At 37.7% G+C, this 15,776-nt stretch overlaps 1 protein-coding gene across 6 annotated transcripts in view; it reads right to left on the bottom strand.

Annotated features, from left to right (window-relative positions):
* Positions 1 to 15,776, bottom strand: part of ALMS1 (ALMS1 centrosome and basal body associated protein) — a 220,524-nt gene that overhangs the window by 142,728 nt on the left and 62,020 nt on the right. For all 6 annotated transcript variants that reach the window (XM_079940071.1, XM_079940069.1, XM_079940068.1 and 3 more), the window contains 2 exons: positions 5,367 to 9,851; positions 4,197 to 4,330 (listed from right to left, as the gene is read on the bottom strand). In XM_079940071.1, coding sequence (XP_079796197.1) covers positions 4,197 to 4,330; positions 5,367 to 9,851 — 4,619 coding nt within the window. The remainder of the gene's footprint in view (positions 1 to 4,196; positions 4,331 to 5,366; positions 9,852 to 15,776) is intronic.

Here is a 15,776-nt window from a genome sequence, read left to right on the forward strand (position 1 = left end):
AGCCAACCTGAACAGGCTACAAAACGTATGATTCCAACTGTAAGACAATGTGGAAAATGGTAAAGTATGGAGACAGTAAAAAGATCAGTGGTTGCACTGTGGGTGGTAGACTTGAATAGATGGAGTACAGAGGAATTTTAGGGTGGTGACACTACTCTGTATATTATAATGATGGATACATGTCATTATACACTATCCAAACATACAGAATGTACAATACCAGAAGTGAACCCTAATGTAAACTGTGGACTTAGGGTGCTTAAGACATCAGTGTAGGTTCATCCATTGTAAAAACTGTACCACTCTGGTGGGGGATGTTGATAATGGCAGAGGAAATGCATGTGATGGGGGCAGGGGGTATATGGGAAATCTCTGTATCTTCCTTGCAATTTTGCTACGAACCTAAAACAGCTCTAAAAGATATAATCTTTTAAACAAAAGTTGACAGAATGTTAAAAAAAAAATAAACACTTGAATTTGAACACAAAATCCAAAGATAGACCTTGCTCATGGATTGGAAGATTAATATTGTTAAAGTGACCATACTCCCCTAGGCAATCTACAAATTCAATGCAATCCCTACCAAAATACCAGTGGCATTTTTCACAAAACAAGAAAAAATAAATCTAAAATTTGTATGGAAACACAAAAGACCCCAAATAGCTTAAAGTCTTGAGAAAGAAAAACAAAGCTGGAGGTATTACTATCCTTGATTTCAAACTATACCATAAAGCTACAGATGTCAAAACAGTATGGTATTGGCACAAAAACAAACATATAGAACAATGGAACAGAGTAAAGACCCCAGAAACTTACATGGTCAACTAATCTATGACCAAAGGGGCAAAAATAAACAACAGGGAAAAGATATCCTCTTCAATAAATGGTATTGGGAAATCTGGACAGCTACATGCAAAAGAAGCAACCTGGACTACCTTCTCACACCATATGCAAAAATAAACTCAAAATGAATTAAAGACTTAAATGGAAGTCCTGAAACCATAAAAGTCCTAAAAGAAAATATTGGCAGTATACTCTGAGAGCACTCTTAGCAATATTTTTTTGAATATATCTCCTTAGGCAAGGGAAACAAAAGCAAAAATAAACAAATGGACTATATCAAACTAAACAGCTACTGCACAGCAAACAGAACTATCAACAAAACAAGATGGCAGCCTACTGAATGGAAGAAGATATTTGCAAATGATATATATGACAAGGGATTAATATCCAAAATACACAAAAAATTCATACAACTCAAATCAAAAAAAACCAAACAACCCAATTAAAAAATGGCCAGGGCTTCCCTGGTGGCGCAGTCGTTGAGAGTCCGCCTGCCGATGCAGGGGACACGGGTTCATGCCCCGGTCTGGGAAGATCCCACATGCCGCGGAGCGGCTGGGCCCGTGAGCCATGGCCACTGAGCCTGCGCGTCCGGAGCCTCTGCTCCACAACGGGAGAGGCCACAACAGTGAGAGGCCCGCATACCGCAAAAAAAAAAAAAAAAAAAAAATGGCCAGAGGATCTGAATAGACATTTTTGTAAAAAAGACATACAGATGGCTAACAGACACACAAAAAGATTCTCAACATGACTATCATCAGAGAAATGCAAATAAAAATCTCAATGAGATATCACCTCACACTTGTTAGTATGGTTATTATCAAAAAGAGAGCAAGTAAGTCCTGGTAAGGATGTGAAGGAAAGGGAACACTCATGCACTGTTGGTGGGAATGTAAATTGGTGCAGCCACTATGGAAAACGGTATGGAGGTTCCTTACAAAATTAAAAATAGCACTACCACATGATCCATCAATTAACTTATGGGTATTTTTCCAAAGAAAACAAAAACACTAATTCAAAAAGATACATGCACCCCTATACGCAGCACAGCATTACTTACAATAGTCAAGATACGGAAGTAACCTAAGTGTCTACCAAGAGATGAATGGATAAAGATATATATATATAGACACACACACACATATATACACACATACCCCATATGGTTAATAGACCATGATATATATATATATATATATCATGGTCTATTAACCATAAAAAAGAATGAAATCTTGCCATTTGCAACAACATGGATGGACCTAGAGGGTATTACGGTAAATGAAATAAATCAGACAAAGAGAGACAGATACTGTATGATTTCACTTACATGTGGAGTCTAAAAACAAAACAAATGGATAAACATAACAAAACAGAAGTATTCTCATAGATACAGAGAACAAACAGGTGATTGCCAGAGGGGAGGGGGATGGGAGGGAAGAGTGAAATAGGTGAAAAAGACTAAGATAAACAAAAAAAAATGAGTCATGGGGATGAAATGTACAACATGGGGGAATATAGTCAATACTAGTGTAAAAACTTTGTATCATGACAGATGGTAACTAGACTTATCTTGGTGATCATTTTGTAATGTTAGAAATATCAAATCACTAAGCTGTGAAGCTGAAACTAACATAGTCAATTATACTTGTACTTCAACTTTTGAAAAGGTAATTTAATATATCCACTTGTACATTTCATTCTGAGGAAAATGAATAGCAAATAGCTTAATAGTCAGAAAAGACAACTTAACTTTTGTTATGTGTTCACAGAAGAATATTTAGAAAAATTACCAGCAGAGTCAAAAAATCTGCTATACAACATTAACTATAAAACCTAGGGCTTCCCTGGTGGCGCAGTGGTTGAGAGTCCGCCTGCCGATGCAGGGGACACGGGTTCGTGCCCTGGTCCGGGAAGATCCCACATGCCGCGGAGCGGCTAGGCCCGTGAGCCGTGGCCGTTTAGCCTGCGCGTCCAGAGCCTGTGCTCCGCAACGGGAGAGGCCACAACAGTGAGAGGCCCGCGTACCGCAAAAAAAAAAACCTATAATTAATGCTGTATTCTGCATATAAGAGTTTTAAGAGTGTAGATCCCATGTTATCTTACCATAATAAAAAATTCCGAAGGAAGGAAAGAAGGAAGGAAGGCAGGCAAATCACTGGGGAAAACATGTGCTTTTAAGAAAAAGGGTGCTAGAACAACTACTTATCCATTTTATTATCTGTTAATTTTGTTTTTCACAAGCATATATACAAAACTAAAATCCATCTAATTTATACTTTCAAAAAACTTTTCCAAAATTGGTAAGTCAAATAATTATATCACTGACAATTTTCTAAGAAACTGTATGAATTACGCCATTAAGTGTACGTATCTGATAGCTATATCAATTTTTATGGAATTAATAATAACAGCTGCCAATTATTGAGCAATATCACACACCCTAATAAGCACTTTTATAGGCATTATCTCATGTAAGCCATAGCAAAATCCTGTAAGATAGGTATCATTATACCCCATTATTGTTCGTAATAGCAGACCAAATGCCCCATGCACAAGAGAATGGATAAACTATAATATATTCATACACTGGAATACTTACAGCAATAAAAAGGAATAAATTAAAACTATGTATATCTATCTAGAAGAACCTCAGAAGCCAAAGACTGTGTTAAAATTGCAATTCTCAGAAGAATATATAACATCTTAATATATAACATCTTTATTCCATCTGTTATATAGTTCAAAACCATACTGAGCAGCAAAAAAACCAATACATGTCAGGATAGGAAGTAAGAGTGATATAACTGGGGAAGAGAACACACAGTAATTCAGTGATATTTGGTAACATTCTACTTCTCAAGCTGGATGGCCAATAAACAGGAATTCTTTCTACTTTTTCTTTATACACGCTTCATATATATTCTTTTCTATGCATGAAATAGTTCACTATAGATGGAAAATGAGTACTATTAAAAAGAAAGTCATTTATACATAAGCTATTATAGCTGTGTGTTCTTAAGCAGAGAATATATATCTGAAAATAGCTGGACTGCATCTGCAGCTCAAGATACCACCCTCAAGAATAAATAAAAGTGATAAGAATATATTGATAAAACAAGCAAATCCATTCTTATTTTTCTAAGACAAAAATTTTTAATAGGTTAATTTAGAATTAATCAAAACCTATAGAACCTAATCCTTAAATCTTAACTTTTGAAGACTTAAGACTCCTAACACTTCAGCCAAAGACTATCAGTGACTCAGCTGGAGTCATCAATGCCCCGGTAAAGAGATCCAAATTTCACACCCTTTCTGTCACATTTTCTCTCTTAATTTCTAGATTTCTTTTATACCTTGGGCAAGTCAGTTGTTCTCCCATGACCAAACAACTTTGCTTTGATCTCTTCTACTTTTCTCCTGTCATCTTCATTTATTTCTGAAATGGAGTAGCCACACTCATGAGCCATATTAAACTTCAGATTCCAGGCTGGAGAGAAAAGCATAAAAACATTTAAGATCATACAATGCAAAAGTATCAGTGACTATAAGAGCACAGAAGATCATCAATATATGCAATTTAATGCCCTACCACAGTGCTTACTAAACAGTGTGTACTCTCAATTTTATGACAAACTATTAGAAGTTCTTGAGAGATATAATTTCACTGAAAAGTCAGATTTTTTAAAAAAACATTCTACAGACATTTCTCCAAAGAGACCACTTTAAATATGGTATTCAGCCATTTTATCTTTATCTTCCTTCCAACCAAAAGAGTCCCTTTGTCTCCCCAATTAGCTCCTGCTACAGTCACTGCCACTTCCATGATAGTTAATATTTTAAAAGAATAAATAAAACTTGAAGTTTTTGGAGAATCAAAATATGCATAAGTGATAGAAGGAATGGTGCAGGAAGTTAATCTCAAGAGAAGATTTCCAAGTAGGCCTGAACTGCTTATAAATTGCCTTCCAAATTTATTTGCCATGTTGTCTTAAAGACTTTTTTCTTTTTTTTTAATGGAATTCTACAATTAGAGATGAATGAAATTTAACTCTAACCCAAGTTCTAGTGTGAAATACCTTGATTTGGTTTTTTCTGACGTCTATCTAAGATCTGCTTTAAGAATTTTATTAGAAAAGTGGATAGAAAGTATATGTAGTTTGACGATACAGAGTGACTTAGAGAAGCACAAATTGAAGATTTTTACTGCCTCCAAAATAAGGACAGTGCAATGAAAAGATCAGGAAAACATCCAAGCTTTAGGAGTTTGGAAACCCAAGTTTTATCTCCCCTTTTCTTCAGACATCAGAACTTACTTTTCCTTAAGACCTTAAACTAGTACTATTAATACTGTGACTTCATTATTGGTTAAATGAGTTTATTCTGGGTTGCTGGTAGAAAATGTAATCATCTAACAGTTCTGCAAGAAAATTAATTTAGAGCTCCAACACTTAACTTTAAGCAAATTATTAAACTATAATGTTTATGAGTTTGCCCTGCCTTTATAACAAATTATCTTTTCCTACCTCGTGCCCGTACCCGAGATTCCTCCTCCTCTGCATTTCTGAGTATTTGTTTAGCATGGTTCAATGAGGATTCACATTTCAGAAGGTTTTTCACATGTGCAGCCAGTGAATCTACACTGCTACCACTGCCATCGTCACTTTCTAACACACTCTCTTCCTCTTTGCTATCTGTCATGCTTGTCTTGGGTGAAGAATATGGAAAGAAGTTTAGAAGCACATCAGAAACTGACTCCAAGGAATTACTGTCCCATGAGCAGGAACTTGCATCACTACTTGAATCACTTTTAATGACAGTCATCATAGGAATAACAATCTTATTCTCAATGGTTCTACTATACCCTTCAGGGTCAGATCTCATTACAGATCTGGCTGCTTTATATTGCCTAAGGGTCTCGTCTAATGCCACTCTGGCTTTGCTTTCTGCTTCCTGTAAAGGACTTCTAACTGTAGTTGAACTAATAAACTCCCAATTTTCAATGCCTCTCTGGCATTTCAGATTCGTCTGTGTGCTAATATCCTTCTGTATGCACTTGCTGCTTGGGCTTTCTTCTGTGAATGGCTGTCTCTGAGACAAATCACCATTAGATGCATCAGTTGTGGGGGGTTCTTTGAAGCAAACCACCTTCTTAGATTGTATAAATGAAATATCACTAACATCTCTGAAAGGGACAAGGGGAACAGGAAAATTGCATCGTCTCAGTGCTACATTTTCTGCTTCCATTAAAAGTGACTGAATCTCTTTAAGAGTTTTGGAACTGTTTTCCGTATCCTGGATTTCCTTAGAGCCAACATCTTCAAAACCTGAAGATTCTGGCTTATTTATTACAATTCTACCATCAGCCTGAGAATTTAAAGGCATGTTGTTTGAGATAACACTGGCGTTAGAAGAATCCAAATTATCTATCAGCGTTTGGACATGGTCTGAAACAAGTTTGTGCTTCTCACTATGTGAATAAGTACTAGGGGGAACTGTTGATAACCCAGTAATCTGACCAGCTTGCCCAAGACTACTTGAGAACTTCAGGTTATTTTCAGTTAGATGTCTTTCTGGCAAATCCTGTTGGTAGAAAAGAACTGGTTTCTCTCTATGTGAAAAGGAACTAGGAGGAACTGCTGGTAACACAGTTTTTTGGTCAGCTGGTCCAGGAACTGTTGAAACCTTCAGTGAATCTTCAGTGGGATGTTTGTCTGGCAATTCCTTTGGGTAGAAAATATTAGATTTCTCTCTGTGTGAAGAGGAACTAGAAAGAGGTATTTGTATCCAAGAATTCACATCAGTTGGTTCAGAAACAGGTGAAATCTTCAGAATATCTCCACTTTGATGTCTATCTGGCAACTGCTGTTGAAAGAAAATACTGGGCTTTACTCTCTGAGAATAAGAATTAGGAAAACCTGTCAGTAATGGAGTCTTCTGGTCGTCTGGTCCAATCACAGTTGAAGTCTTAGGCTTTTCTCTATGTGAGTAGGAACTAAGGGGAGCTGACAGTAACTCAGCCTTCTGGTCATCTGGTAAAATCTTGAGTTTCTCTTTATGTGAGTAAGAACTAGAAGGCCCTGTTGGTATCTCAGCGTTCTGGTCAGCTGCTCCAGGAAGAGCAAAAACTTTTAAAGTTTCTTCAGTAGTATCTGGCAACTCCTTCTGGTAAGAAAAGATGGGGCTCTCTCTATATGAGTAGGAACTAGAGGGGACTGTTTGTATGCCAATCTTCTGGTCAGCTGGTCCAGGAACAGCTGAAACTTTCAAAGTTTCTTCAGTAATATCTGGCAACTCCTTCTGGTAAGAAAAGATGGGGCTCTCTCTATGTGAATAGGAAGTAGGGGGCACAATTCGCATCCCAGTGGTCTGGTCTGCTTGTCCAGGAAGCTCTAAACGTTTTAAAGCATCTTCATTAGGATCTGGCAACTCTTGCTGGTAAGAAATGATGGGCTTCTCTCCATATGAGGAAGAAGTAGAGATTATTGCTGGTATCCCAATCTTCTGGTCAGCTGGTCCAGGAACCTCTAAAACTTTTAAAGCCAGTTGAGTAAGATCTGGCAACTCTTGCTGGTAAGAAATGATGGGCTTCTCTCTATATGAATAGGAACTAGATGGTACTGCAGGTATCCCAGTCTTCTGGTCAGTTGGTCTGGGAGCAGTTGAAACATTCAGAGCCTCTTCAGTAAGATATCTATCTGGTAAGGCCTGCTGGTAGAAAATAGTGGGCTTCTCTTTATGTAAGTAGGAAGCAGAGGTTACTATAGGTATCCCAGTCTTCTGGTCACCTGTTCCAGTAACACCTGAAACTTTCTGAGCCTCTCCAGTTAGATGACTATCTGGCAACTCCTGTTGGTAGAAAACACTGGATTTCTCTCTATGTGAGTAGGAACCAGAAGGTTCTGATGTCCCAGTCTTCTGATCAGCTAGTCCAGAAATAGCTGAATCTTTCAGAGCCTCTTCAGATAGATGACTGCCGGGCAAGGCTTGTGGGTAGAAAATACTAGGCTTCTCTCTATGTGAGTAAGAACTAGCAGGTACTGAGAGTATCCCAGTCTTCTGGTCACTTGGTCTAGACGCAGGTGAAACTTTCAGAGCCTCTTCACTTAGATTACCATCTGGTAACACCTGCTGGTAGAAAAAATCACCTGGCTTCTCTCCAAATGAGTAGGACCTAGACGACCCTGTTGGTATCTCAGTGTTCTGGTCAGCTGTTCTAGGAAAAGCTGAAACTTTTACAGCCTCTTCAGTTAGAAGACTGTCTGGCAGCTCCTGCCAGTAAAAAATAATGGGCTTCCCCCTCTGCAAGTAGGAACTAGAGGGTACTGTCTGTATCCCAGTGTTCTGGTCAACTAGTCCAGGAATAGCTGAAATTTTCTGAGTCTGATCACTTAGATGACTGTCTGGCAACTCCTGCTGATAGATTACACTGGTCTTCCCTCTATGTGAGTAGAAAGCAGGGGGTGCTATTGGTGTCCCACTCTTCTGGAGAGCTAGTCCTGGAAGAGCTGGAACCTTCTGAGCCTTTTTAGTTAGATGACTATCTGGCAAATCCTGTTGGTAGAAAATACTGGGCTTCTCTCTATGTGAGTAAGAAGTAGAAGTTACTATAGGAATCCCAGTTTTCTGCTCAGGGGTTCCAGGAGCAGGTGAAACTTTCTGAGCTTGTTCAGTTAGATGACTGTCTGGCAACTCTTGCTGGTACAAAATACTGGGCTTTTCTCTATGTGAGTAAGAAGTAGAGGGTACTGTCGATATCCCAGTCTTCTGCTCAGCCAATCCAGGAGCAGCTGAAACTTGCTCAGCCTGTTCAGTTAGACAACTGTCTGGCAACTCTTGTTGGTAGAAAATAAGAGGTTCCTCTCTATGTGAATAGGAAGTAGAGGGTATGGTAGGAATCCCAGTCTTCCGCTCAGCCAATCCAAGAGCAGCTGAAACTTGTTGAACCTCTTGAATTACATGACTGTCTGGCAACTCTTGCTGGTAGAAAATACTGGGCTTCTCTCTATGTGAGTAAGATATAGAGGATACAGTAGGAAGCCAAGTTTTCTGCTCAGCCAATCCAGGAGCAGCTGAAACTTTCTGAGCCTGTTCAGTTAGATGACTGTCTGGCAATTCTTGCTGACACAAAATACTGAGCTGCTCTCTATGTGAGTAAGAAGTAGAAGTTACTACGGGAATCTCAGTCTTCTGTACAGAGGGTCCAGAAGCAGCTGAAACTTTCAGCGCCTGTTCAGTTAGATGACTTTCTGGCAATGTCTGTTGATACAAAATACGAGGCTTCTCTCCATGTGAGTAAGAGGTAGAGGATGCAGTAGGCAACCCAGTCTTTTCATCAACTGGTCTAGGAGAAGGTGAAACTTTCAGAGCCTCTTCTGGTAGATGACTGCCTGGCAAGGCCTGTTGGTAGAAAATACCAGGCTCCTCTCCAACTGAGTAGGAACTAGCCGGTACTGTTGGTTTTCCAGTCTTTAGATCAGCTAGTCCAAGAAGAACTGAAACATTCAGACCCTCTTCAGTTTGATGACCGTCTGGCAATGCCTGTGGGTAGAAAATACTGTGCTTCTCTCCAAGTGAGTAGAAACTTGGAGGGACTGTAGATATACTTGTCTTCTGGTCACCAAGTCCAGGAACAGCTGCAACTTTTAGAGCCTCTTCAGTTAGATAACCATCTGGCAAGCCCTGTGGGTAGAAAATATTTGGCTTCCCTCTTTGTGAGTAGGAACTAGAGGGCACTGTTGCTATCTCAGTCTTCTGGTCAGCTAGCCCAGGAACAGCTGAAACTTTTAGAGCCTCTTCAGTTAGACGACTGTCTGCTAATGTCTGTTGGTTGAGAGTATCAGTATGTTGACCAATATTCTTCACTTGAGGAGACCTTCCAGCCAACTGAGAAAAGTCCTCAGGGGACAAGGAGAAATGAGATACAGTGTCTGAATCTTCAGGAGCGGTAGTGATGCCTGGTTTCAAGGTGGATTGAGGAATTTCAGCTATGTCTCCTTTGGACGTATCCCCTAAAGAAAAAGAGATTTGTTAATACTGTTGATATTATATACATATTTTGAATTAAAAAGATTCCTTTTATGCTCTAAAAGAAATAAAGCGAGCTTTCCTTCCTTTGGCCTTTATGCTTCCAGAAAGGATTCCTAAAGAAATACTCATCAGAAGAAATAAAGATTTATACATAAAGATATTAATTACAAAGTGATTTATAAGAACAGACTAATGTGGAAATAATTATTCAACAAGAGGGTAATGTTTTTAAATAGCAGTATATATATTTTATGGAATATTATGTGGATCTTAAAATTTAGATTTTAAAGAATTTTCAGTGTGATGGAAAAATCCTATCTAGTATGGGATTTGATTTCCCCCTAAGCTAATAAGTTAGCCTGTTATTGTGTCATGTATGTTTTCAGAAGACGTAAGACTCCTCAATCAGAGACAAAATACTTTACTCCAAGGCATAGCAAAGGATCATCAGCTTATTTTCATGAAATCCCCTTTCCCCTAAGTCATATGAGGGCAAAGCAATATAGCCCAGATGGATGCTATGCATGCAGTGGATTTAACTGACTCTCCTAATAAATACACCCTGAATAAAATATGTATTTTTAATTAAATGAAACTGTAAAGACTCTAAAGGTTACACTAAGGAGTTTGAAATTAATTCTACATGGCATGGGGAGCTGTTGACAGATTTGATCAGAACTGTACTGCAGAAATACAGACTCTCTTGAATCTGGGTGGAAGGGAATGCAAAAGCGTCGTAAGCAGTACTATCTAAAAGAACTTTCTGCAACACTGGAAACGTTCTATATTTGTACTATCTAATACTAAATGAAAGTAGCTCTAAATAGCAGTGAAAAGTAAATGACTGCAATCAAAATTACAAGATTTGACATTCATTTGCTGATTCAAAAAAATGAATGTTTACTATGTGTTAGTCACTGTTCTACATATAGAAAATAGAGCAATAAGCAAACAGACAAAACTTACATTCTAATTCTCCCTCACAAAGCTTACATTCTAATAGGAGGAAGCAGACAATAAACAAATTACTAAAACATACGCTATGTCAGATAGTGATAAGATGATTAATATATACAGCAAGTATTGTCTCTACTTTACATTAAGTTTCAAAGATAATGATATAACAGTGCTTCTCTTTGTAGAGATCTTGTTAACTTGCAGATTCTGACTGAGTGAGTAGGTCTGGGGTGGGATCTGAAATTCTGCATTTCTAACAAACTCCCTGATAATGCCCAATACTACTGATCCTCAGACTACATTTTGAGTAGCAAAAATATATAATTTTTCTAGAGTTGTATGTTGAGTAAGTGACAAAAACAGGCACTTTAACCTTTTAATCCTAACTCCAAATTCTGAACTCTTTTCACTACAACTAACTGCCGTTCTAAATCCACTAATGAGCTTCAAAAAAGTAGCTGAATGTATGATGAAACAGCTTGAATAATGATTGTAAAGTAAAGAAGTAAAGTACCAAGTACTAACTCTTCAAAAAAACTAAACAAGGAACAATGTAACCTGTGTAGTAACTTGAGAAGGAAAATGGGATACAGAAATTTTTGTGAGAAAATAAACAGCTCAGAAAATTAATAAATCAACAAAGACTGACAAACTGAACAACCAACAGCTCAAAGAAGAAATCAAAAAGGAAATAAAAATCACCTGGAGACAAATGAAAATGGAAATACAACATACTAAAACTTACGGGATACAGCAAAAAGTTCAAAGAGGGACGTTTATAGTGATAAATGCCCACATCAAGAAACAACAAAAATGTAAAATAACCTAACTTTACACCTCAAAGGAAAAGAACTAGAAAGAGAAGAACAAAGCCCCAAGTTAGTAAGGAAGGAAATAACAAAGATCGTACTTGAAATAAATGAAATAGAGACTAAAAAGACAATGTAAAAGATCAATGAAACTAAGAGCTGGCTCCTAACACTGCCTTAGCTAGACAGAGGAAGAAAAAGGACTCAAATAAATAAACTGAGAAATGAAAAAGGAGATTTCCAAATAATAGCACAGAAATAACAAGGGTAAGAGACTGCTATGAACAATTTTAGGCCAACAAATTTGACAACCTAGAAGAAATGGATAAATTCCTAGAAAAGTACAATCTACCAAGTCTCAATCATGAAGAAAGAGGAAATCTGAACAGCCTAGTAAGGAGATTGAATCAGCACTCAAAGTGACCCAAAAGGGACTTCTCTGGTGGCACAGTGGTTAAGAATCCACCTGGCAATGCAAGGCACACAGGTTCAAGCCCTGGTCCAGGAGGATCCCACATGCCACAGAGCAACTAAGCCCATGCGACACAACTACTGAGCCTGCAAGCCACAAACTACTGAGCCCAGGTGCCACAACTACTGAAGCCTGCATGCCTAGAGCCTGTGCTCCACAACAAGAGAAGCCACCACATTGAGAAGCCCACACACCACAAGGAAGAGTAGCCCCCACTTGCCACAACTAGAGAAAGCCTGTGTGCAGCAACAAAGACCCATCACAGCCAAAAATAAACAAATAAATAAATAAATAAAACGGAGCAATGGGATATTAAAAAAAAAAAAGTGTCGCAACAAACAAAAGTCCAGGACCAGATAATTTCACTGTTTTATTCTATGAAACATTCAGAGAATTAAAACCAATCCTTATCAAACTTTTCTAAAAAATACAAGAGGAGAGAACACTTCCAAACTCATTTTATGAAGCCAGCATTACCCTGATACCAAAACCAGACAAGGACATTACACAAAAAGAAAATTACAGGCCAGTATACCTGATGAATTCAGATGTAAAAATCCTCAACAAAGTATTAGCAAACCAAATTCAACAATACATGAAAGGGGTGATATGCCATGATCAAGTGGGAATTAATCTAGGGATGCAAGGATGGTTCAACATCCACAAGTCAATCAATGAGATACACTTTGTTAACAACATGAAGAATAAAAATTGTGATCATCTCAATATATGCAATATATTGGGATTGAAACATATACACTGATATGTATAAAATGGATAACTAATAAGAACCTGCTGTATAAAAAAATAAATTCAAAAAAAAAAAAGCTTCCTATGAAGGGTAATAGGTCAGGAAGCAGAACTTGTTTCTATCTCTACATCAGTCTTTATCTTCCTGAGTGACTATGTCTGAATTACTTGTATAGCCTTCAGTTTCCTCATTTACCTTACATAGACTTGGAATTTATAACCTCATAACAGTGTATAAATCTCTCAAATTTGAGCGGCTCCCTTGGCCTAACAACTGATTCATTTTTGCCCCATTAAACAAACCAGTGTTTTGGAAAAAAATGACCAAATGCATCCAAGGCCATGTTGGGTAAGTAACTGACCTGGACTCAGAAACCTCAGTTTTTGGTAATCATTCTGTAATCAACTTCCTCTATGGCCTTAGGAATTTTGTTTGGTCTCTGTGAACTTAGATTTTCTCATCTGTAACAGGAAAGTATATGAAAACCAAGACCCCTATCCACTACTCTTATTTTTTTCCTACAACAAACTATATCATTTTATAATGTAGAATTTCCTCAGCTTAAAGTACATTATTTCTAGTGTAAAAAAATAAATGATTTTCCTTAAAAAGAAAAAAAGCATTTGCTAAGATTCACTACTCCCTTATGATAAAAACTATCAACAAAAGCGATACAGAAGGAATGTACCTCAACATAATAAAGGCCATATACAACAAACCCACAGCCAACATCATACTCAGTGACTCAATGGTGAAAAGCTAAAAGCTTTTCCTCTTAAGATCAGGAGCAAGACAAGGATGCCCACTCTCATCACTTTTACTCAACATACTACTGGAAGTCCTAGTTGGAGCAATTAGGCAAGAAATAGAAATAAAAGACATCCAAGTCAGAAAGGAAGAAGTAAAACTGTCTCTCTTTGCAGATAACATGATGCTATATATAGAAAATCCTAACGACTCCAACGAAAAACGATTTCCATAAAGTTGCAGGATACAAAATTGCTATACAAAAAACAGCTGCATTTCTATGCACTAATAATGAATGATCAGAAAAAGAAATTAAGGAAATAATCCCATTTACAACTGCATCAAAAAGAATAAAATACCTAGGAATAAATTTAACCAAGGAGGTGAAAGAGCTATACAATGAAAATTATAAGACACAGTTGAAAGAAATGGAAGAAGACCCAAAGAAATGGAAAGATAGTCTGTACTTATGGACTGGAAGAATTAACATTGTTAAAATGTCCGTATTACCTAAAGTAATCTATAGATTCAATGGAATCTCTATAAAAATACTAATGGCATTTTTCACTGAAATAGAAGAAGCAATGCTAAAACTTATATGAAAGCACAAAAGACCCAAATGCTCAAAGCAATCCTCAGAAAAAGGAACAAAGCTGGAGGTATCACACTCCCTAATTTCAAATTTGACTACAAGTCTACAGTAATCAAAACAGCATGGTATTGGCAGAAAAACAGATATAAAGATCAATGCAACAAAATTGAGAGCCGAGAAATAAACCCACACACATATGAACAATTAATTTATGACAATGGAGCAAAAAACATACCATGGAGAAAAATCAATCTCCTCCATAAATGGTGTTGGGAAACCACCACCGCACGGGAAAAGCACCTGCAAAGGAATGAAACTAGACCACCATCTTACACCATACACAAAAAGTAACTCAACATGGACTAAAGACTTGAATGTAAGACCTAAAACTATAAAACTCCTCGAGAAAACATACACAGTATACTCTTTGACATTGGACTTAGCAGTATCTTTCCTGATATGTCTCCTCAGGCAACGGAAACAAAAGCAACTACATCAAACTAAAGCTTCTGCACAGCAAAGGAAACCATCAACAAAATGAAAAGATCACCTACTAAATAGGAGAAGCTACTTGCAAATCATATATCCAATACAGGGTTAATATCCAAAATATGTAAAGAATCTATACAACTCAACAACAACAACAAAACAACCTGATTAAAAATGGGCAAAGAACCTGAATAGACGTTTTTCCAAAGAAGACATATAGACAGACACAGGAAAAGATGTTAAACATCATTAGTTATTAGGGAAATACAAATCAAAATCATATGAAACTATCACCTCACACCTGTTAAAATGGCTATTAATAAAAAGACAAGAAATAAAAAGTACTGGCGAGGATGTGGAAAAAAAGGGACTCCTGTGCACTGTTGGTGGGAATGTAAATTGGTGTAGCCACTATGGAAAACAGTATGGAGGTTCTTCAAAAAAATTAAGAATAGGGACTTCCCTGGTGGTCCAGTGGTTAAGAATCTGCCTTCCAATGCAGGAGATGTGGGTTCGATCCCTGGGCAGGGAACTAAGATGCCACATGCCTCAGGGCAACTAAGCCCGTGTGCTGCAACTACTGAGCCCACATGCCACAACTAGAGAGTCCATGTGCTGCAACTACAGAGCCCACATGCCACAACTAGAGAGAAGCCCATGCGCCGCAATGAAGAGCCTGCATGCCGCAATGAAAGATCCCTGTGCCGCAACTAAGACCCGACGCAGCAAGCAAGAAAGAAAGAAAGAAAGGAAGGAAGGAAGAAAGAAAGGTCAAGGAGAAATACATAAAGATACCCCTTCAAGGGTATGGACTGATGAATATTTAAAAAAAGGATAGAACTACCATATGACCCAGTTATTCCACTTCTGTGTATTTATCTGAAGAATATGAAAACACTAATTATAAAAGAAAAAACACTAATAATAACACCCTTGATTGCAGCATTATTTACAATAGACAAGGTATGGAAACAACCTAAGTGCCCATCGACAGATGAATGGATAAATAAGATGTGGTACGTACAGTTGATGCTTGAACACTGTGGGTTTGAACTTTGCAGGTCCACTTACAAGTGGATATTTTTCAAC

The sequence above is a fragment of the Stenella coeruleoalba genome, assembly GCF_951394435.1.
Source record: "Stenella coeruleoalba genome assembly, chromosome: 13".
Taxonomy (NCBI): domain Eukaryota; kingdom Metazoa; phylum Chordata; class Mammalia; order Artiodactyla; family Delphinidae; genus Stenella; species Stenella coeruleoalba.